Here is a 22,861-nt window from a genome sequence, read left to right as displayed (position 1 = left end):
TATAAATCTGCTGAAGATTGCGCTTTGAGGGTTTAAAGGAGTCCGAGATACCAAGGTATTTCAAAATTAAGCTAAATAATTTTTATACAATCTCTTAAATTTCATTTGCCAAAACAAAAGGTTTTTTTGTGATGCAGAAGCTTTACCTGTATGCAGTGATTTTTTCCAAACACCACTCTATTAAACAAAAACAAATAAATCTCCCCCACCCCTCCCCACCCCCGCCCGACCCCTGTCCCCCAACCTTCAACACTAAAGAAACTCAATTCTCTTTTGGAGTAAGTTCAATGTATTGTATTGTTTTTCTCTTCTCTACCTCACTTTTCTCCTCATTTAGAGGAAGAAACCACAAATAAGAAATCAAAGGCAACAACAAAGAGGACAGAAAGCATTAATTTCTGATAAAAACCTTAAGCAATGGTCTAAAAAAGACTCTATATTTCAAAATCATACTGGAAAATATCTTTTCATTTAAAAAAAATTCAAATACTCTTAGAACCTGAATGAAAAGAATAGTGAGGGTTTTAAGGCACAGAAGCTGAAAACTTTCGGGATATTTGCTCCACCTTCTCAGTCAATACCTGCCAATGTTTCCATAATAAATTTCCCAATAAGGAGAAGTTTAACCTCCACCAACATTCACACATGACCTGATACTGTAGAGGAGAAAAATCATAAAATTCAGAAGAATGCTCACTCTTATTCACTTTCAAGTGAAAGAGTGCCAGATAAAACTTGAAAAACCAGCCCTGGGATATCTCTCTATACATGTGTATTTTATAATAAAAGCAGTTCATATTTTTATTTTTTACTCTTTACAAGATATAATAAAAGAAATGCCCATAATAAAGATTCAAGTTACCCTGAGATCTAAACGTTACCATGACTGTTATATCCACCTGTTCTTTTCCATATTATATTTTCAGTAAAAGCATCCTTAGAAGCAAGCATTGGCATCAAGATAACTCTAAAAAGAAATTTTGATTCAATGAAAACATTTTGTTTACATTTTTGAATCAAGCTTATAAGGCTAAAAGCTGAATTCAAATTATTGTGAATAAGGGAAAAGATAATCAAGTCTTTAAACCTTTAATTATGATCGAGTTAAATAACAAAACTGGCAAAATCAATCACTTCTTTTCATGTAAACTTGAAGTCAAATGAGAAGACTGTACCTTTTCTTTAAAATTGAGAATAGATTCATAGGTTCCATTTCTTTAGACAAATGTTGGCAATGAGAATAGAGAACTTGGCTACTAGCACATAGGTAAGTAGTCATTCTCCGTGAGAAACAGAAATGCTCTGAAATTCCCCAGGAAAAAGGGGAAACAAAACCATGAAGTACATGACACAAAGCAATTGCTAATTTGAATGAGATAAAAAGCCACTCTCAATACTCCTATCATAAAAAATATGGCAACAGTATATACAGGAGAGAGGATGGTTGAACGTTCCCACACAGAAATATCAATAGTGCACTAAATTACAAGAGGTTCTCAAATGATAATTTTCATGACAATTTAGAGAAAATGGGCTTAAACTCAACGTGTGGTTGATCATCTTTCTTTATAAACAGATAGAACACAACGTCAAACAGATACCTGTGAAAGGCTTGTCAGTTGAGAATCATCTTGCAATGAGATTCTAAATCTCATTCTAATGTAATAGTGGACTTACCTTGTGGCAAACAGAAACATTCTAGATAACAACCCTCTCGCCAACCGAATGTCACATTCAGGAGTAGGGTAAAAAGCCATTAAACACTGCTATTGCTTTTCTTTGCTCCTCCCAGGGTTACAAAGGCTTCCTCCAGCCAGACAGCGTGAACCGCCCTGAACTTGCTAAGCTTAGTGCAGCTAAGCTTAGTGCAAGTGGGAGGGACTTGTTCCCAGTCACCTCTGTAAACTGGCCAATTAAAATTCAATTCCTGCTTTAAAGAGAAGAAGAGAAGGTGGCTTATTCACTTTTCCTGAGAAGAACCAGCATCTTAGACAATAGCAAGCAGCTTAGAAATGCCAGGATTCTATTTTGTGGGCAGGAAGAAGAGAGAAGCAAGGAAAATCATCTGCTGATAAAATGCATCAAAGTGAAATCAGGAAGTTTCCTTGAATGATTTTCCCTGCTAAACCCACGCCCTCCTCCACATGCAAAAATGCTACTGTCTGCAAAAGTATGTGTTAATTACTTTAAGTTTCCCACAGTTTAAGAGGCTATTGAAGTAGGGGTTCTATATCAAGATCTACTCAGGCCTCCTAAAGCATAGTCTTAAGAACACTAGGTCAGCATTGTGGGGACAGAACTCATTGCCAAAGGAAGTGCAGAGAACCAGCTGAACTAATCTTGCTGCTCAACTGAGAATGAATTAGGAGTCAAACCGTGGGTTTCTATTTTCTGATCATCTTGATTTACTTGATTTACAGAGCACAAAACATGTCACCAGGTATGGGTAAATGCTTAATAATTAGATGAGATCATTATTATAATGATGGTGGTGACTGGTGGTGGAAAGTAAGGAAGGGATGAGGAGTTCATGGAGAAAAGCACTGGCTCAGAAAATCTTGAGTTTTAAAGCTGGAACATTTTGTCTCCTTTACCAACTCATTGAACTATCCTAGCCTAAGGCTTGGCAAATTTTAGGGAAAATTTTCTGCCATGATAAGTTAAATCATAGGATTCCTACTAAGTTGGATAAGAGAGAATTCAGGAATTGAAGCAAGAAGGTAAGCTGGGATCGGATCTGTAAGAACAGAAAGCTCTGGGCCACTAAGATTCTTTCTCTCTCTCTTGAATTCGGTTGTTCGGCTGGTCCCTGTACATACCTTTTGTGCTTTCTTTTTCTTATAAATACGTGAGAAATTCCTTCTGGCTGTTTTCTCCATGAAAAAGGAGCCATATATATCTATGGTCTACTGGACTTGGAACTGGCCTCTGAGGTGACCGCAGTGCTTTTCAATTCCAAGGTCAGTGTATAGGCTTCCGTGACCTGTTACAAATAAGACTTGCTCGATGCCCACTACTAACCTCCCACTTCAACACTTGTAAGACTCTTAAGATGATGATAAGCACATCATGTCCGGATTCTCTATGTGGAAGAACAAGACATCAGCACTTCACCCCTTTCCATATTTCAAACCAGGATTTAGACCGTAGCCGGCTGGAAAGATCCGCCAATGACCAAAGCTGGAACAATTTGAGAATAAATAACCGTAGTATTGGATTATAACCCACAGAGTAGACTATGACTGATATATGAAGGAGTCCTTACTGATATAAATAGTTGAATAAATAAGTAGGGGAAACAAATAGCTGTTCATTATAGAATTCCAATGAATAAGTGTAGAAAGAATGAAATACAGAATCATCTTTAGAACAGTAGAGTAAAAATATCGACTCTAAAATCAGTGGGAGAAAGTTTGAGGAGAAACAGGATATTTGCATAGCCTCAAAGTTATCACTCCCAAAATATTTATTAATTACAAAGACACAAATAATAACTTTATAATGGAGAAACTTGGCAGACTTCACCTTAAGCAAGTAATCAAGGTTAACATCACCAGTAATACATCATCATCATGTAATCCCGATAGGAAACACTCAGTACTTTACTTCTGTGGTATTTTTCCAAAAACGCATAACCTCAGTCTAATCATAAGACAATACCAGACAAACCCAAATAGAAGGCATTCTACAAAATAATTGGACCATACTCTTCAAAAGTGGCAAGGTCCTAAAAAACAAAGAAAGACTGAGGAAATATCACATATTAGAGGAGACTAAGGAAACATGACAATTAAATGCAACACAAAAAATGGAACCAAAAAAAAGGACATTAGAAGGGGAAAATATTGGTAAAATCTAAATAAAGTCTATATAAAGTCTTTTAGTCTGTGGTTAATAGTATTACACCAACATTAATTTCTTAGTTTTGTTATTTGTGTGTAAGGATACAGGAAATCTCTAGTATTTTTGCAACTTTTTATAGGTCAAACTATTTCAAAATAAAAAAATAACAAAGTGGGGAGGATTTAGGATCAGAATTGGAATAGAACCGCTCCAGTTTTCCAGTTCAGTCCTATATCAGTGACATCTGCATTGCAGGGACACTTCGGAAGATAGGAAAAAGTTAGGAAATGGACTACCGTAGGGTCTTATAGTATAATTGTGGAGAAAAGACACACTTAAAATTCTTAGAGTATAAATAGAGTAAAAATTCCAGCCAGTAAGACGTGAGCAGAAGCGGTGTATGAACATCTTGGTCATGACTTTTCAAAAAGAAATGGCTTGCCTATCTGCTCCCTTACAGTCTCTCTTTAAGCACTGGTTGACCAGCTTCGATGATGATGGCCGTGCTGATGAGGGCAACACCAGCTTGCTTCAAAGACAGTCTCTCAGTGGTTAGGACACCAACTGAATATACATTTAGGTTCATTTGTTTCATCCACTTGTTAAGGATCCCTTTGTAAAATATTTTAATTGTTTCAAGCTCAAACCCAGGTCTGTGTGATTCCAGCACTCAAGCTCTTAACCTCTACTTATTCTCTGCCTTTCCTGCCTTCATCTTCCTGGCTAATGGCCCCACAAACACCCTCAAGTACCCATTACAGAAACTTGGAAGTCACACTCTTTAATTTCTCTTCTCCCTTCTCCCATCCTCATCTGCTGTTTTTCTGCCTCGTAAATTCATCTCAAATCTGTTTCATCTCTTGTCCCATCACCACCTTTAGTTCAAGTCTTCATCATTTTCCTCCCAGGTTAGTGCAATAACTTCTTGACTATGACTTTATAGCCTTGAGTACTTTGCCACTGGTGCTACATTATGAAATAGAAGTGGAGTCTTATGAAATAGAAGGCTCTGCTTCTCTACATTTTGAAGAGCCTAGGAGGCTGAAGGGAAGAGCGATAACCTTGATACTTCTGCTTCTTCCGGCTGACCCTGAAACAATTTCTGTCAGCTGGTTCTCTTGTAGTCAGAGCCCTCTGCAAATCTCGGCCTGTCCTCAATCGGTATGTTTAAACTTTTTTGAATCATTTTTTAAAATGAAATCTTACAGAATACCATAATATAGACACCAGATACAAGTGTTGTTTTATTATATAAAACATAACAAATACTTTAATGCATATTTGCATATCCATAAACATGGGTAATTGCATAAATCCGAATTTACAATGTTTACTTATTTAGAATGCAAGTCCATGTGTCTACAGGAAAGAACTCCCCCAAACCAAAATCGGAATAATTGAAAACAATGATAACCAGCATTTGGTGAGTGCTTATGATGTGCGGGGCACTGCCCGACATACTTTTATGTGTATGACCACTTCTGATCTTTTCAGCAATCCTATGGTTAGTTATTAAAGCCACTTTACAGATTAGAAACTGCGAGAGCTTAAATAATGTGCCTGCAGTTATGCAATAAGTGGCAGAATCACATTATGAATTCTAGGTAGTCTAACACTACAGACCTCATCTTACTATATTATACTGCCTTTCACACTGGCACACAGCCTTCCATGATAATGATGAAAATGATGATGAGAACAATAAGCACAACATCATTAAACTACCACTTAATATTTATTTTACCTAACATTTAGTTCTCATTTTCTATGAGTGGGCTCTGTGCTAAGAGCTTCGAATACCTTATCTTACTGAATTCCCATGGTTGTCCTATGAAGCAGTTTCTGTTGTGCTGACTATTGAGGCAATAGAGTGTAGTGGCTATAAGCTTGGTCGAACTGTCTGGATTTGGATCCACTACCTCTCGTATACTAGTGCAAACCTCAAAGGACTGGTGTGAGGATTTGATGTGATCTGCAAAGTCCTGACACACCACCTAGCATGTAGGAAGGAACGCAGGTAAGTGGCTGCAAATTTTTATCAGGCTAACTTTGTAACTTTAGGACATTCCTCAATTAGAGACAAGAGAAGTTCTAAATGACTATCAGTTCAAAGATGAATTAATCTTGTACAATTTAACATATTAGTCATTTCCAAAGTATAAGATATTAATATATCACTTTGAGTGTTTTTAATTATAGTTTTAAAAACAGCTGTGAGTATATTTTTAAAAAGGTATTTCTATCAAATTATTTGAGGAACCCCGGATTACCTCCCTGGAAATTTTAGGTTCTTCAGAACCTAGATTGAAAAATGCAATTAAGAAGGTTATCCTTCTTAACTCTTTCTATCTGACCTCTTTGTTCAGCCCCTCCTTCCCTCTCTCACTAGCCTATACCTTCACTAGCCTTGTCCACTCTCCCCCCTCCCCCACCCCTCCCCCCACCCCGTTTCCTCTTCCAGCAGCTGTGTCCCTTTTCTGAACCACTCGGCACAGATCCCTCTGCCTCTTACCTGTGCTTTAGCCGAAGCTTAGCTCCTCCTGACCATGCTGCTTTCCTGTTCTGGGGGTCAGAGGTGAGGTGCTCTGGGTCAAAGGAGTCAGAAGTGCCAATACCTGCAGGACCCGGGTCTGCACATGCATCTCTGGCAAAAAAAAAAAAAAAGAAAGAAAAAAGAAAACAGGAACTTGAGTGTGATGGTGTTCATGGGCAGGGGGACAAATGAATCTAATAAGAAACACATGTGCAAATTAACCCTGGAGTTAGAGCAAAGCGACACAGCTAAGTGCACAGTGAGCCTGTACCCACAGAAGATCTCTGCCTAAAAGAAGGCAAATCCACCACTTCATCCTTTCCTATCTATGTTTCTATGGAACCATAAGGTGTACTTCCAATCTTAGAATACCAGATTTTCCAACCAAGGGTGGGGGCAGAAAGATACACTAACTCTTATGAAGTGAACTCCCCTATAACTCAACATCCGTTGGTAAGTGAAGAACTGGACTCACTGAATCAAACTGTCAGATGAAGTGGTTCCCTGAAACCGAGGCCCTGCGCCTGGGTTCTCAGTGTCTCTGCAGGGTGAGCACTCTCCAAGTGGAGCCCCCACTCTGTTCAGTGGGTGGCAGCTCAGAAGCACATGCCAGCTCTTGAGCCCAGACTATTTCAGATTGTTCAGATTCCACTGCGCTGGAGGCAAGCCTTTTGTGTGTCCGTTTAAATCCACCCTCCCACCCCCAGTCCCCAACACCATCTCCAGTACCGTTTCCTCCATACTCCCAGGGAGTCAAAGAAAAATGTTAAGCCCCGCGTGGCCAATGCATTCCGCCATGGGAAAAGGCCTATTTCTTTTCCTTAGGACAGTCTTGGCTTCTGAATTTCCAAACGCCCTGACAGCACCCCTAAGGCCTCCTGTTAATCAGACTGTCCCCTGCATCGGGCTCTGAAGCAGGTTTGCCATCACTCCACTTTGCTGGGTACCAGCAGTGTGCTTTCAATGTCTGTCTTTAAAAATCTTTCTAAGCCTCTGAGAGCAGACTGGTGTGCATATCCTGCAAACAGGAATCTGACACGGTGCAAACTCAGTGCTGTTTCTCCTCTGCACAGGCCTCGGCTGAGGGGGCGGGATTACCAAGTAGTGTTGACTTTTTTCATTTCGGGACATGGAGGGAGATGACCAGGGAGTCAATGGGAGTTTCCACTTCTAAGCTAGTTTCATCTTTACCTTAATTATACCTAAGCACCAATACCTCCTCCTGTGTATCACTTTTCTCACAAAATTTAGGATTCCTGGCTTTGAATATATTCAGTATAACTCTAAACTTGAAGTCTAAAGACTTGGTGGATGTTGTCATTTATGAACTGAGTGGGCAAGTAAACTCTGGGCCTCAGGCTCCTCATTTGTGATGTGAAAAATAAGAGGCAAGATACACAATGGTTAGGAGCCTGGCTGTGGAGTCAGCCTGTCTGAGTTAGCGTCCGAGCTCTACCCCACTGACCAGCTCTGTGACTTTGTCCTCTCTTTGCCTCAGTCCTCTCATCCCTGAAATGGGTGGAAAGGAACAGCAGCTTTCATAAGTGTTGACAAAATTAAACCGATTCAGTAGAACACTGAAAATAGAGCCTGGCCCATATTCAGCACTCGGCAAATTAGCCACTATTATTCCTATCTTGCAGAGTTGCTAAAAAGTTTCTGAATAAAGTCTGTTAACTGTCCAGTATTCTGCCTATGCATGGTATGTGCATTGTCTTACTACAGTATCTTCATTTTAGAGCTCCTTCCAGTGAAGGTGTTAGGCACAATTGACACAACTAAAGAGACCCAATTTATTCTGGAAATAATAGCAAGAAAGAGCTGGAGAGTTAACACGTCAGGCCTTTTGCAGAATTCACCAAGTGGTCCTCAGTCAGGATCCCTCATACAACCCTCAGAGGCACCGATCCCAATGGCCATCTGGCTTAAGCTGGGACAGAAAGTAGATTCAAATTTATGTCACATCGAATGGTCCATTCTGACGGAAGGTTTTCCTTCCCGGCTCTCCTCTAGACCAAATGTCATCTGCTAGGAGAAAACAAAGACCAGGCCTGAGCTTTCTCAAAACCTTTGTGGCATTTAATAACTTCCTCATTTTTGGCCTAAACCACAATTGTTGGCTCTGTTGTCTCTGGACAATGGCTGAGCCCTTTTCTCTTTCCTTGCCCATTCCTCCTTCTTGGGAAGCACCCAGGGACAGAAGGTCCAGGGGTGTACTGTCACAGTGACGGGCTGGCAGAAAGTGCAGGTAAATGGGAAAGAGATGGAAGAATGTAAAAAATGAGACTGTCTTATCTTTTTAAGGATTTTCAATATATGATTCTTTCATCACTAGGAAAGCAGAGACCAGCACCCTAGCACTGCTCTCCATTGCCACATGTTGTCCTGTCACCCGCCACCTTTGGGGGACCAGCTAATGTTGGCAGCTGAGTGTAAGGGTTCGTGAGACCCATGTTTCTTGGTGCTGGCTGCGATCCCCAGGTTAAGTCATACCCAGCCTCCCTGCTAATCTTCACCTCCCCTGACCCTTGCTGGGCTGGCTCTGGAGGCCCCTGAGTGAGCTAAATGCCCCGCACCAACTAGGAAATAGCCTGAGAGTGTGCGGGAAGACTTGCCAGCACCCAGAGCACACCTTTTCTGCCTTAAACTCTTTCTGGAATAATCTAGACAACAAATAAACATTTTAAAACCCATATGTTCTAATTTAAAAAATTCCACAGTGAATCTAGGCAGAAAATAATCCTGGAATGAGTGTTGGGAAGCCTACTGTCCCGGAGACCCCCAGCGGGAATCCTCACTTTGCCCTTTACTCCCCCTGCCAGTTATCCTATCTACATGTTGAACTCGGGCAGTCTCCAGAATCACAGTTTCCTACCCATCTGAGGTTACTGTGCTGCCTGCCTCACAGCAGACTGGAATTGACCAAGCTGGCCATGTGCTTTGATCTCACTGAGAAATGGTGCTATAGTGGTACCACATGACTGGGGCAGATTATTCCAAGTCTTTCCTATAAAAAGATATGTGTACTTTCCCACATGTCAGGAGTTATTCCCATAATTTCTCTATAAAGGCAAGAACTAATATTTTAGCCCCATCTTCCAGATGAACAAAGAGAAACTAAGAGGTTATATATCTTGGCTCAAACGACACATGGAATCATACCCACTTGGGATGAAAATCACTGACAATCACCTACTCTTCTTCCTTTCAGTTTAGTAGTTTCAAATTTTTTCAGTTTATCACAAATTCTATAGGCCTTGGAATTACTAATCCAGATTTTGTCAGAATGGGTGGAGAATGATGATGGAACCATTAATTAAACATGTTACCAAATAAGCTTATTTTTACTTACAAGCTACTCAGTGGTACATTATTTTACTTAAAGATACCCAAAGGTACATTGTAAACACCTTGGAATCACTGAAACAGCTTCAAGTGAAAAATACAGAAATAAACCATATTAACCTCCAGCCTCATGGGGCTATTTCCAGATTCCTGAAAGGTACCACCCTCTCCTGGCTTTTTCGCACTCGTGCCCTTCAGGTTTCAGTTTGGACATCATTTCCGCAGGTTGCAGGTCAGGGTGAGGTGACCCCTCCCTGCTAGCAGAGCAGCATACTGGCTATTGATATACATTTCAAAGTGCAGTTCCTCCCACTGCCTGTTGCTGGTCCCTCTTTTCCACCACAAGCTCAGAAAGGCAAGCAGGCCAGCTTGGTGCCAGGCACAGAGAATTGTCCAATAAATGACATACTGCTAAATGTTCAACAGATCTCCTATCTCCTTTTAGTTCACGAGCTAACTGCTGGAAAAACTAGTGAGATGTTTTAGGGGGCTGTTTTTATATTGTTTCTTGCTGTTCTGCCTCGATATCACAAACTGTGAAGGATGAAATAGGAATCAAAGCTGTTAGCAGGGGCTAAAAAAATGATTGTGATCCACAATCCCAGTATCATCTTTCTTCCACAAATAGTTAAGAAACAAGAAATCCAGGTCAACCACCTACATATTTATACTTTCTATGATGAGCACATTCACACTTTCTCCTCTCCCTGCCCCCAGTCGTCATAATTCTTGAATATATACTGCTTTACTATTTGATATTTTAATAGCAGTTGTTAACTGATATCTAAACTGAGTTTCAGCCAATAAAAAGTTCAAGATCATTCTGTTCCCGTGGCTCTCCTGAACACCAGGAAACCTGGGGAAGGACTAGGGAAGCCAAGTGAAAGATAAGAAGGTGGGCGGGTCCTATTAAAATGGTCTTTCCAGTTCCCGGTTTCTCCCAAGTTTAAATAGTTTCACTTTGTCCCTGGTGGAGTAGAGGGGCCAGGAATCACATCTCCTTGGCATGGACTGTTACGACCTAAGAGAAGTGCTTGGTTTATCTGTTAGAATCAGCAGTTTCTTCCTTTCTATTGTGTTCTTTCCAGCACAGAACAGCTTCCTAACTGGCTACTTCCACTCCTGTCCTCTTCCAATCCAGCATCTACTCAGCAGCTAGCATACCCTTTAAAAAAAAGTAATTGGACCATGTCATTTTCTAATAAAGCCCTAGCATAGCTTCTCCCACACTTCCGATAAAACCTAAGTTTCTTAACTTGATCTGTGAGGCCTAAAGTGACCTGGCTCCTGTCCACCCCACCCATAAACATCACCCCTCTCATTCCGCCCTGACCTCACTGGCCTGCCTGAGCTCCCCAAGCCCTCTAAGCACTTCACTTTCATACGTGCTATTTGTTTCCTCTGCCTAGAAGAGCCTTCCTCCCAGTTCTTCACTTGGCTGGCTCCTCCTCAGCCTTCTGGTCCCAGAACACCTGGTCCTCAGGGAGCACCTCATCTACCACAAACAGCCTCTTCCCTGGCACCTGGTCTTTTCCTTCCTTGCACTCATGGCTGAGTGTAATTGTGCAGTTGCTCATGGTCTGCATCTTTACCAGCAGTAAGCTAAGTGAGGCCAGGGCCCACAGTCGGCTTTTCTTCAGTTTGTTTTTTTAAACCATTGTACATCCAGGACACAGCACAGTGAGTGGCTCATGATAGGTACAATACAGATCTGTTAAACGAATCATAGGAGACTGTAAAAGAATTAATTGTATCATGCATCCAAAATGGAGCTCTATGCCTTTAAACTGTTAAAGCATTAAATAGTTTATGTACATGTTTTGGGGAAGATAGGGATCTCTTCTTTTAGTCGCTTTCTATATAAGGTTGAGTCAATTTCTTTGTGAAAACAGAATTGGGCCCTAACTGTTGGTACATCTCGTTAGCAGCCAGCTTTTGTGGGAGTAGCAAGGACCTGGGCTGGGGGACCATGGCCAAGCCTTCTGACAAACAGCTGGCACAGCTTGGCACAGTTTTGCTGCTTTCTGTTTCAAAGCAGTCAGAATGCTTAAGATTAAGCAGATAGAAGTACATTTACATAGGACTAAGTTTGTTCTCAGAACCTTTTGGAGAAATTTCTTTGGATTTATACTGGTGCATGTGTGTACTGGTTTTCATAATTTGTCTTATTAAAAGTTGTGCTCTTAGTTTCTTTTTTCTTTTTATCCTGCTCCATGTCCATCATGCATGAAGCTGGACTTACTGTCATCTTTCTATCCTGTTAGCAGGTCTCTGGTAGCATCACCATAGGCTCCCCAGCACTTGTCCCTTCAGTCTCCAGAAGGCAGGAGGCCTGGATTCTTGGCTTCTTCAGTGTCCGAAGGAAGATTTTAAGAACTGATGCTGTTGAGTGCAGATTTCTGTTCTTAGCCTAAGATAGCTAGCTATTCTTCATTCTCTGATGGCTGAGCATTTATCAAAGGTTTCACATTCTCAGTGAATTTCCCTTTCTTTAGAAGTCCCCTGTTCCTGTTACTGATCTTTGGTACCCACACATTTAGACTTAACCTCTGGGTCACTGTCCCTTCATTACTTTTTTGCTTTTTAAATTAGTATTACCACCTAGGAGGCTCTCACTCTGTATCCCCTTGGGCCTGCATCCTATCTGGTGCTTTCCATCATATGCATAACACTCACTTGTACTTAAAACTCCTTCTGTCTTTCAGCTAGCCCACCCTGATCTGCTCCTTGGTTATTACATGAAGGCCACACTTAACCCTTCAGCCGTGCATAGGTGTCCATCTACATCCCAGACCCACGTCCATTTGTATCTCCTGCTCCTCTTGCTGCTGTTTTTCCCCTGAAACCACCCAAATAAATATATGTGTACAGTTTATACCACTGAAATAAATTCAGATAATTTGTGAAACCAGAAGTGTAACTACCACCAGATCTTAGCCAATGACCTCTATGCTAACTTTGCACAGAGATTTTAAAAGGGTAGGTAGGGGGAAAAGCCAAATATTTTAACCTAATAAATATTTAATCTCCTTCAAATTTACTTCTGACTTCGATCCCTCTACCCACTGAGGTCTGTAATAGCTATCCCAAGGCAAGTGCATAAGAAAACCCAAGGCACTCATGCAAGGCCTTACAGTTAAGCTGATGATAACACCAGCATTGTAGGGGTATGGCATTCTCTACAAACAGAGCCTGCCCTTAAATCAACTCAGAGAAGTGGCAGGCTGTATGATATGTATGAACAATATGGATTCTGGAGCCAGTTGCTCTGGCTCTGTCACCTAGTAGGCATCTGACCTTGGGCAGGTCACTTAACCTCTTGTGATGCAGTTTCCTTCTCTATAAAATAGGATAATAACAGCACTTGCATCAAAGGGTAGTTGTGAAGCTTGAACAAACTGATACTGTAAAGCACTTGGAACAGTGCCTAGCAATAAATGGTAACTTCTTACCAACAGAATGGAAATTTACATTTTGGGGGCACATAGTATGTACTAGATACTGTACTTTAAAAGTTATTCAGTTAATTTTCTTATCATCGGAGACAGCGATAACCCTCATTTCACAAATAAAGAAAGCAAAATAAAAACAAGTAGAAAAAGGTATGGCCAAAGGCCATGCCCTCTCTACTCCTCCACCTCATTAAACACTTCTGAGGATAACTGGGCTTTGAACACTCTTTTCTTAGGCATCAGCCACATGCCAAGCCATGCATGCCTGTCATTTCTCCCACATCACCCTTTGCTCCTCATATAAGACAAAAAGACATGCATGCAAACCAAAGACCAGCAAATATACCAAAATGTTACTACTGGGTGATATTATGGGTGATATTTTTCTTCTCTTTTTCTGTAGCTTGCAAAGTGTTTACATTTAACATTTATCATTTTAATTATCAGAAAAAGTAAATTAGCCTTGTTTCGTTCCTCATTAGAATGAGTCTGAGTCTAATTTCTCCATATTTTTAAAATTTTTATTTTATTTTTATTTTTTTTTATTTTTTACACCTATAGCACCTGGTCTTCCTAGGTGGTCTCCCATACAAGTATTAACCAGGCCTGACCCTGCTTAGCTTCCAAGATCAGACAGGATCAGGCTTGTTCAGGATGGCATGGCCACAGACAATTTTTCCATATTTTTAAAGGAAAACCTTGATTGGGCAATGGAAGTGGATGTACCTGTCCTGGGAGCCAGTTCGAGCAGTGGAAAGACTTTCCGCTGCAGCAGGATTCACTTGGGGGCTTCAGCAAACGCTGAAAATACTCATCAGAGGAGGAAGCAGGATTTCTGGGAAACCAGTGTAAGCAGAGAGAGATGAATGCTTCCTGAGAAAATTCAGCTGCTGCGTTTCTTCCCCTACTCCCTTTCTCTAGTGTTCCCAAAGAACCATATAAACCTCCGCAGGGAACCATAAAAATTCCTTACTCTAATATCATACATTATAGCTTGAAAGCACCTTCCATACGTTATTCCATTTGGCCCTCATAATAATCCTAAAGGGCATGTTGAATAGGTATTATTTATCCTCATGTAGCAGGTGTAGATAGCCTCACAGAGGAACCGTTAGTTACTTGCTTAAGGTCAGGACTTGTAAGCTACATGGCTGGCACAGGAAGCCAGGGTCCCTAACCGTTAACTTCCATGCTATCTCTTATGTCACACTTACTTTGGATTCTACAATGCTAAGAGTCCATTGACAAGGTGGCAAACATTTAATACCAAAAGCATTTTCTGAAGTGGAATTACTGAAATTCAGATGGGACCCCTCTCTATCCCTAACCCAACTATCCCTAGATGCTGCATAGTGTAGCACCAGTGATGACCTCTAGGAAAGCACGTTGGTAAGGATCTACTTGTGAGAGAAACAAGAGGAAAGAGGACAAGAAGCATCATGGTGGAAGTTACACAGGAAATTGGGTTTGGTAATACCTACTCCCTATTTCCACAAAACATTAGGAAAAAGGAGTTTGAATGGTTAAATAGACACCAAAAATGGCTATACATGCACACTCCATTATAGAAGACAAATATTGGACCTGCAGCCAGGAGACCTACATCAAGTTTGTCTGTATGAGCTTTAGGATTCCTTTATTTTTAATGGTCTATGAACTAAGGTGTAAAAGGGACATAAATGATAAATCCCAAGTGAGAAAACATCATCTCTGAGGACCTCCATGCACAAGTGATGAGCACTTTCTGCATGCAGGCTCCAAGGTGTAATCTGTGTTGAATAAAAGACAACTTCTGACCCCCAGTCTTGCTGGAAAGACACACAAGATTTGGAGCCAGGTCAGCCAGGGTTCCCCATCTCTGCCAGTCCCTAGTCACTATTCTATGAGTCTCAGGACCCCGTCTGTGAAAAAAAAAGAAGAAGAATTAACTGCCTGGTGGCACTGCTGTGGGATCCAATGAGCCTGGTGTGTGGCAATCCCTACAAGATGGGAGCTATTATTAAGTCAAAGTGGCCAATAAGAGAAGGGGAAAAGTCATCCGAGGGATGTGTCAGGATGGTGGTATAATCATAGGCTCTTAAATTCCTTATAAAGGGAAACTGCAAATGTCTAAAGCATATGGGGAGGGATATAAAATTTAACCCAAAATGGAGAGGTTTTTTGCCATTTAAGAACAGGAAATATGGGGCACCACCTGGGCCCCTTAGGAACAGACTAGCACAGAGGACCTAACCCTGGTGTGAAAGAAATGGTTCTTGAAGTGTCAAAGATGACAGAATTCACGTGAGTTCTTCAAAGGCCTCCTAACACCAGAGGGAGCCTCGGGCACTGGGCAGGGATGACATATCAGCGAACGTATCCGCAAGGCTGTTTTAAAAACATGGGTGTCAAATACGATGGTGGAAGGAAACTAGACTTTGGGATGTGAGCACACTATAGAGTATAGATATTGAATTATGTTGTATGCCTGAAATTTACATAATGATATTAATCATTTTTACCTCAAATTTAATAATTTAAAAAAATATAATGAGTTTGGACCCAGTTTTTTTGAGCCCCTGGGGTCCTTTGACCTTGGGCTCTGGGGCAAGAGACCCCTCCCCTCCTGCAGGCAGAAGGAGGTAAAGGGACTCTTGCTCTGGCAAGTCCCTAGGGTCACAATGTGGTTGGTGGGAGCCAGAGTTTCTCTTTCTCATCTATTTGCAAATAAGTTGCTCCTGTCCTAGTCCTGCCTAGAGAAGAGGGGTGGACATTAAAAATATAAATGTAGACTGTCATTCATTGGGAGAAAATAGGTCCCTTGCTAAATTTGGCATCAGCTGAGGAATCTTAGCAAAAATGAACTCACCTCCTTGTCTGTGAGGGAGGCCTAATCCTTACTTTGCCCAAGAGGATTATTGGGTCTTAGAAAGAAGCTCACATGCACTTTTTTTTTAAAGCTCGTGCCAACTGCATTTGTGTCCACAATATCCAAGATTCGTTCTGCTTTTTAGCGTAGATAATAGACATTCCATGCTATTTAAATGCCTCCAAATCTCAGACCTAAATGTTTCCAACCTTTGCTATCATCCAAAGCAGGGCTTTCTCTGTCTCCCAAGCTTTCCCCCAGCTTTGCTTTATATTCTTTGGAAGTAGTTTAAACAGAAGGCAAGAGAGCAAAATGCAGAGCATTTGTGGAAAAGTCATTGTTTATGGTTTACAATATACCTTTTCAAGGTGTTTGTAACTATGGTTCCATGAACTGGCTTTCTACTCATCCCATCATTTTTCCTTTCCTTTCGTTCTACAGGGTTAGTGTAACGCAGTTTAGTGTTTTCGGCTTTTTTTAAAAAAAAATCTTGTATGTCCCTACTCACTCTAACACTATTTTATTCTCTCCAGGGGAATTCTGGACCCACTGACATATATAACACAAAAGTGAGACAAAAATCTATGTCTTTAGTTTTGCCTGGCATTCTCAAACATCATTTAAAATTATTGCAAATTGGCACCTGTGTTGAGCTTTACAATTTACAAAGTATTTCTACATAACAAATTTAATCCTCATAACAACCCTATGAAGTATTGCCCTCCTTTCACAGAAATGGAAACTGAGGCACAGGTAATTTAAATAAGTTGCTCAAAACCACAAATATGGTAAAGCCAGGACCCACACCTTACAAGCTCCAAAGGGTGGGTGCCCTTCCTTAACCACCTTCCACAACAATCACATCACCTAAGGGCTTAGTAAGATTATTTTGTAGGGCTGAAAGATCTCTGGAAAACTGAGCTGCCTTATCCCAAAAAAGCAGAATTCTTCAAGTACTGTCTTCCTCAGAAGCAATGAGTTTTGGTGGTTTTCACTGGTAACTACTACTCCTTACCCTCACTACCAGGGTTACCTCATTTCTACCTGTAGTTATAATTCCTGTCTTAACTCTGGGGCCAGTTGGACTCCAAATGAGAAGGAATTTAAGCCTTCGAGTGGTATCTTAGGAGACAGCTTCAAGACAAACTCTTAGCTAATTGTGTTCTCAACTTGAACCTCAAGTTCCTATGCAATACCCCAGTTCCGGTGCCTCCCTGGTGTTTCAGGTTGGATGAAAACCTGCCTTTGATACTAATTCCTTCAAGGCCAATGCCTGGCCTTGTTAATGTCCACTAACCAGCAGTTCCCAACCTCTTGGGCACTAAGAACCGGTGCTCCCATAAGAATCTAATGCCTGATGATCTGGGGTGGAGCTGAGGTGGTGATGCTAGCATGGGGGAGAGGCTGCAAATACAGATGAGGCTTCGCTCACTTGCCCACCTGCCACTCATCTCCTGCTATGCGGCCCAGTTCCTAATAGGCCACGGACCAGTACCCGGTCTGCAGCTGCGGAGTTGGGGACTCCTGCACTAACCCATAAACAGATGGTATTGAGAACAAAAGCACAGGGTAGGCAGGTAGAGAAGTTTTACCTGACTAGACAAAGTCCCACCCCCTCCACTGGGCACTAATACAGAGATGGGGTGGGCATCAGGCAGGAATTTGGCAGGTCAGCCTAGGTGGAAAATACCCTGTGGGCTATACATCACCCCTCATCTTCCCTCCTCCTGCAACCCCAACACACCAAGCCTGGGAAAGGTATAGAACCCACAACAAAGAGAAGGTACTGAACTGTGACCCCATGCTGCAATCCAGCTGCAGATCCAGCTGCAGATCCATGGCCTCCGCCCCAGCCAGACCTGGCTCAGTAGGGGAGGCTGCCTCCTCTCACTATGGCATTCCAGCTGCTAGTGGTGAAGAGGTAACCATGGGAACTGACACAAAGGGCTTAAAGTTGAGGGAAAAGAGGCTGGAGGCGATGGTGAAGAGGCAGAAAAGGACTTCAAGTAACAGTGCTGCAATTCTCCTAACTTTAACCATTAATATCTATTGTGAGTCAGGCTAAGAGAAAAGTGGAGCTTGTACACTGCAAAGCAGCCTTGAAAGGTCAGGGACAACCAGAGAGCTAAGATCCTTGTCGGTTCTTCCTCCCCATTTCCTCTCATCCCTTCAGAGAGCAGAGCTTTAAAAGAATTTTGTCTGCCAGTAATTTTGCCCTAAGATAATGTGGCTTACTTGGGTGGACAGAAATGGCATATAGTGACATTCCTTCAAGAACGCGGCAATGGGGCTCCTCCCCATGCCCCTTGGCTTCAGCCTATTGCTTCCAGCAGCACCTCCTCTGTCCAGTGGAGGGCTTCCCTGGTGCATCTGTAAATGGACCTGGCACCACTTTCGTGGTTAGAAAAAAAGTCCTGAGACTCTTGCTGTCTAATTGTGCTGCAAAGGAGAAGCTTGGGTGTCAAGACAGGATATAGAGCATCCTGGTGGGATCAAGTGAAAAGGCTCATATCTAAATAGGAAATTAGGTCCTTGTATCTTTTACATTCCCCCCCTGGGCATCTACACATTATTTTAACAAATTGGCCATTGTGACTTCTTATGTCTTCATTAAAGCAATAGGATTCTCAGCCTACCACCTAGAATTTATTTTTACTTCAAGTTCTAGCTCAGGGTTCTCCTGAATGGAGTTGAGGAAATGCCAATGGAAATAGCGAATACAAAATATCCTGGGTCAATAGTTTACTTTTCCTCTGACTATGACAGGGCCCCCCGGAACACATTTCTCACCTTGGCATCCTTGTAGAGACCAAGACAATACTGCACCTACGTCCATCCCTAAATGGGCTTCGTGAAGTCTAGGCTGACTCCTAACAGGTGGCCAGGTTGTCCACATTTTTTGTTCACAAACTGACTTCTTGAGTCACTGGGGTAGGGGGTGAAGGACAATGTCAGAGAGGGCCACTGATAGGCAGACTTTTGAGAGCTGGGGAAAGAACATGACAATTACATTAGCTCACCTCCTGCAACAATCCCCCACTCCCTCCACAACAAAGTAGTAAGTAGACTCATTACCATTTAAGAACACACTCAGGAGTGGACCAATTTCTCCACCAATGCTCACTTGCAGGCAGCCCATAACAGGATACTAGCACCACTTACCAGTGTTACTTTCTCCCTGCAATAATTAAATCTTAAAAATAATTCTACCTAAAAGGGAAAAGTAACTGACATTTATTTTGAACCTCATCAGCTGAGAGGCAGGATCTTATTAGGTTCCAATCCTGGCACCTCCATGCCCTCACTGAGTTATTTAACCTCTTCTGTGTTGTGGGCTTCCTCAGTGCCGACCTTGTAGGAGTGTGAGGAAGGTACAAGAAGAATTTCAGACAGTGTTCAACTCTTAGCGAGTACTCGGTAAATATTAGAAATTAACACCCACCAGGTGCCAGGCTAGTTATTTTTTTGGTCATTTACTCCTTGTAACAGCTTTAATCTAAATAGTATTAATACCTCTTTCAAGTTATTATTATTATTATTATTGTTATTATTATTACCATTTTGCAGATGAGGAAGCTCAGGCTTAAAGAATTTAAAAAATTGACCTAAATTACCAGTAAGCAGCAGAGCTCGGATTCAAACCTAGGCCATCCTGTCTCTACCACATAAGACCATTTCACTACACTAAACTGCCTTTATATGAGACCACGTGGTTGTTGTTGTTATTTTCAGTAAAGAATAACAAGAGAAAACCTTAGCAAGAAACTCTGTTAATACAATAGCACCAAGGAAAAGAACCAGGATTTTAAACCTCCACCATCAATCAGCAGGAGCTTTTAAAAACAACCAACCAAAAAAACCAACAAGACTAACCTAAGACAGAGAGGGCCCTCTACTCTGAAAAAAATTCTAAAAGAAATGGATACACATTTATACTCAAGGGGTCTATGAACCCTTGAGTGTAAGATGTCTTATTATTCATCGTTAAATTCCCAGAAGCTAATAATATGTTCTCAGGAAATGTTTGTTGTTTATTGAATGAATTAAACCAACCCAACAACAAAATGCCTCTGTTGGAGCTGGCAAAGTATATAAAATGTCTTTCCCAAACACTTTGTTGAACTTAAAAATAATTGAAGCTTAATAGATTAAGTAAACTCCTGTATTATCATATTTATCATTCTGTCCAAGGTATTTTACTGAAAATTCAAGTTATATAATTTGTCCCTTAAAAAAGCACAATATTAATTTGATACAGAGATCAAGAGTTGTTTTCCACCCACGGCTTTGCAAAGAGGATGTAATATGTAACCCTTTCACCTGGATTCCCAGAGGATGCTGTGAGCCTAGTCTGGGAGTTCAGTTTCAACTAGTATCATTAAATCAGTCCTAAAACACAGAGGGGTTTGCTTATTGGATATTTACTCTCTTTGGGGTCTATCTGTGTTAGCAAAGCAAAGCCCTAGTGGTATTTTGAAAAGGTGGGCAAAAACTTTAAACTCCCTACAACCTCAAAAAGAGATCCATTAAAAAGAAGACACATATAATGCTAAGGATATAAGTTAATATGCTATGAGATCTTTGATATTAAATGAGATGGCTTTTAAAAAAGTGAAGTAATTTTATCATGAACATCAAAACCACATGTTATATTTATCGCAGTGCATGGAATTATTAGCTGACAATTGAGTTCTTACTAAGCTGAATACTTTTGTTATCAAACTCAATCCTCACAATAACCCTATGAAGATGTTTTATTATTGCCCAATGCTTTCAGGTTCAGAGATATTTAATAACTTGCCCAAGGTAATGTACATCTAGAGACAGAGATGAGATGTGTACCCTTGTCTATCTCTAGGACCTAAGTTTTTCTTCTAATTAAGCTAATGCATAGGTCCTAAGTGTTCATTTTGATGGATTTTGATTGTGTATACCTATGTAGCCACCATTCAAAACAAGACAGAACATTTCCATTGCTCTACAAAATCTCTTACCTCTTTGGTTAATCTTCCCACACCCTGAGGCAAGCACAAACTTCTGGGGTCATAGATTAGTTTTGCCTGTTCTAGTACTTCATAAATAGAATTGTTTATGTATTCTTCTGTGTCTGGCTTCTTTCAGTTTAACATACTGGTTCTGCGATTCATCCAGGTAGCTGTGTGGGTCATGAGTTTATTCCTTTTGATTGGTGAGTAGTATTCCATTATACGGATGTACCACAGTATCCATTTTCTTGTTGATGGATATAGGGTTGTTTCTAGTTGTTGACAATTATGAATAAGGTTGTTATGAACATTCTTTACAATTCATTTTATGGACATTTGTCTTCATCTATCTTGGATAAATAGCTAGGCGCTGGGTCATTAGGGGTGGTGTATGTTTAACTTATAACAAACCTAAGTTCTTTACCCTATACTCTACTCCTTCAGAATGGCCCTACTTTACTATTGTTTGATTTCTCCTCTTACATGACAAGTTCCTTGATGGTAAAGAACCCATTTCCAGTTCCTGGGCTGCCTCCCATACAGTAAATATTTGCTGAATCATTGCTCATACTGTATTCTTTCTTTGGGCATTAAGGAAACATGCTTGGCATACATGGAAAAATATGACAAGCTGAAAGGTGTGAAGTGGAGGTATTTAAGCAAGGTGAAAACTGCCCAGCCAGGAGACTCTTGACTTCCCCATTTTCTTTTTGACATGACCTTTCCTAGAAAGTGAACCCTTCCCATTGATCCTGCAAGGAGAAAGAGGGGTGGCTGCTCCTGATCAAGTGACATTACGGAAAGGGAGGAAGGTGTCACTGCAATTGAGGTCACACAGTGGTTAGAATTACAGGATACTTCTGTCAGATAGGAGGGCAGAGGAAGCAGCAAGCCATGAAATGCTGACCTTCTGAGAGAAGCCAAGGAGACAGCAGCACTGCTGGAGCCCAGGGGAACAGTCTCCAGCAGAAGTTACAGGAAATCTTGGTTTTGGTAGAAGTGCTACATGGTTTCTACATTTAAAAAAATCAAGAAAGTCAAGAATATATTTATCTAGATTTAACACACAAGATAGGATACTCAAAAGAATATTGGGTCCAAATTGGAGAAAGCTCTTAGGCATACCATCCTTAGCTTAGAGGTTTTATCACACACACACCTCTCCCTGCCTTTGAGGCAGAACTTTTAATTCCCATGAATCAATTCATTCATTCACCTTAAATCACAACTTATACTGTATTCAACCTATAACTTCTAAGAAAGTAATTAAATCATTATTGATTTTTCTATCCATAAATAGAAAAGGATTAACAAGTCCTAGGGATAATTTTAAATCTTTCTGACCAAAGGAGAATCTTTCTTTTACATAAATCAAAACAGGGCTTCGCCTCATGCTGGAGTCAGGTGCTTAGGGGTAATCTTCATTTGGTCCCAGATTATTGAGGGCTGAATATGTTTAGAATTCAATGTGAGTTGAGAGGTGACCTAGTCTTCCTTTATTCAGACAGTACTGCACTGAAGCCATCCTAGGCAGATGGATGTTTATCCTATTCTTAAAAGCTCCAGGGAAGTAAATTCTCTTCAACATCCCTTGGTAACCTTCTCCAGGGTTTTATCAAGCGTATGGTGAGGAAGTTCTGATGTAGAAACCAATAAAAATATTAACTCTATGAGCCTAGCTACAAGCACTGGAAAGGGGTATGTGATTGGGCACTTTGCCTTCAAATGGTAGAGAGATGTATTTACAAAACAGGCTATGCAAACAGAAACCATTTGTCAGGAACAGATGTGGGAAGTTGATTCAAGAGAGATTGCCACAATAAATTCTGTTCCATGAACCATGTGAATGAGTTAT

At 41.0% G+C, this 22,861-nt stretch overlaps 1 protein-coding gene and 1 pseudogene across 5 annotated transcripts in view; both read right to left on the bottom strand.

The window, feature by feature from the left end:
- The window catches only part of SHROOM3 (shroom family member 3), a 163,705-nt gene that overhangs the window by 50,302 nt on the left and 90,542 nt on the right, over positions 1-22,861 (bottom strand). For all 5 annotated transcript variants that reach the window (XM_011360570.2, XM_011360573.2, XM_011360574.2 and 2 more), the window contains one exon: positions 6,356-6,487. In XM_011360570.2, coding sequence (XP_011358872.1) covers positions 6,356-6,487 — 132 coding nt within the window. The remainder of the gene's footprint in view (positions 1-6,355; positions 6,488-22,861) is intronic.
- On the bottom strand, positions 13,726-13,844 carry LOC111739995 (annotated as a pseudogene).

The sequence above is a fragment of the Pteropus vampyrus genome, unplaced genomic scaffold, assembly GCF_000151845.1.
Source record: "Pteropus vampyrus isolate Shadow unplaced genomic scaffold, Pvam_2.0 Scaffold56, whole genome shotgun sequence".
NCBI classification, from domain to species: domain Eukaryota; kingdom Metazoa; phylum Chordata; class Mammalia; order Chiroptera; family Pteropodidae; genus Pteropus; species Pteropus vampyrus.
This window is presented reverse-complemented; position numbering and strand designations above follow the sequence as displayed.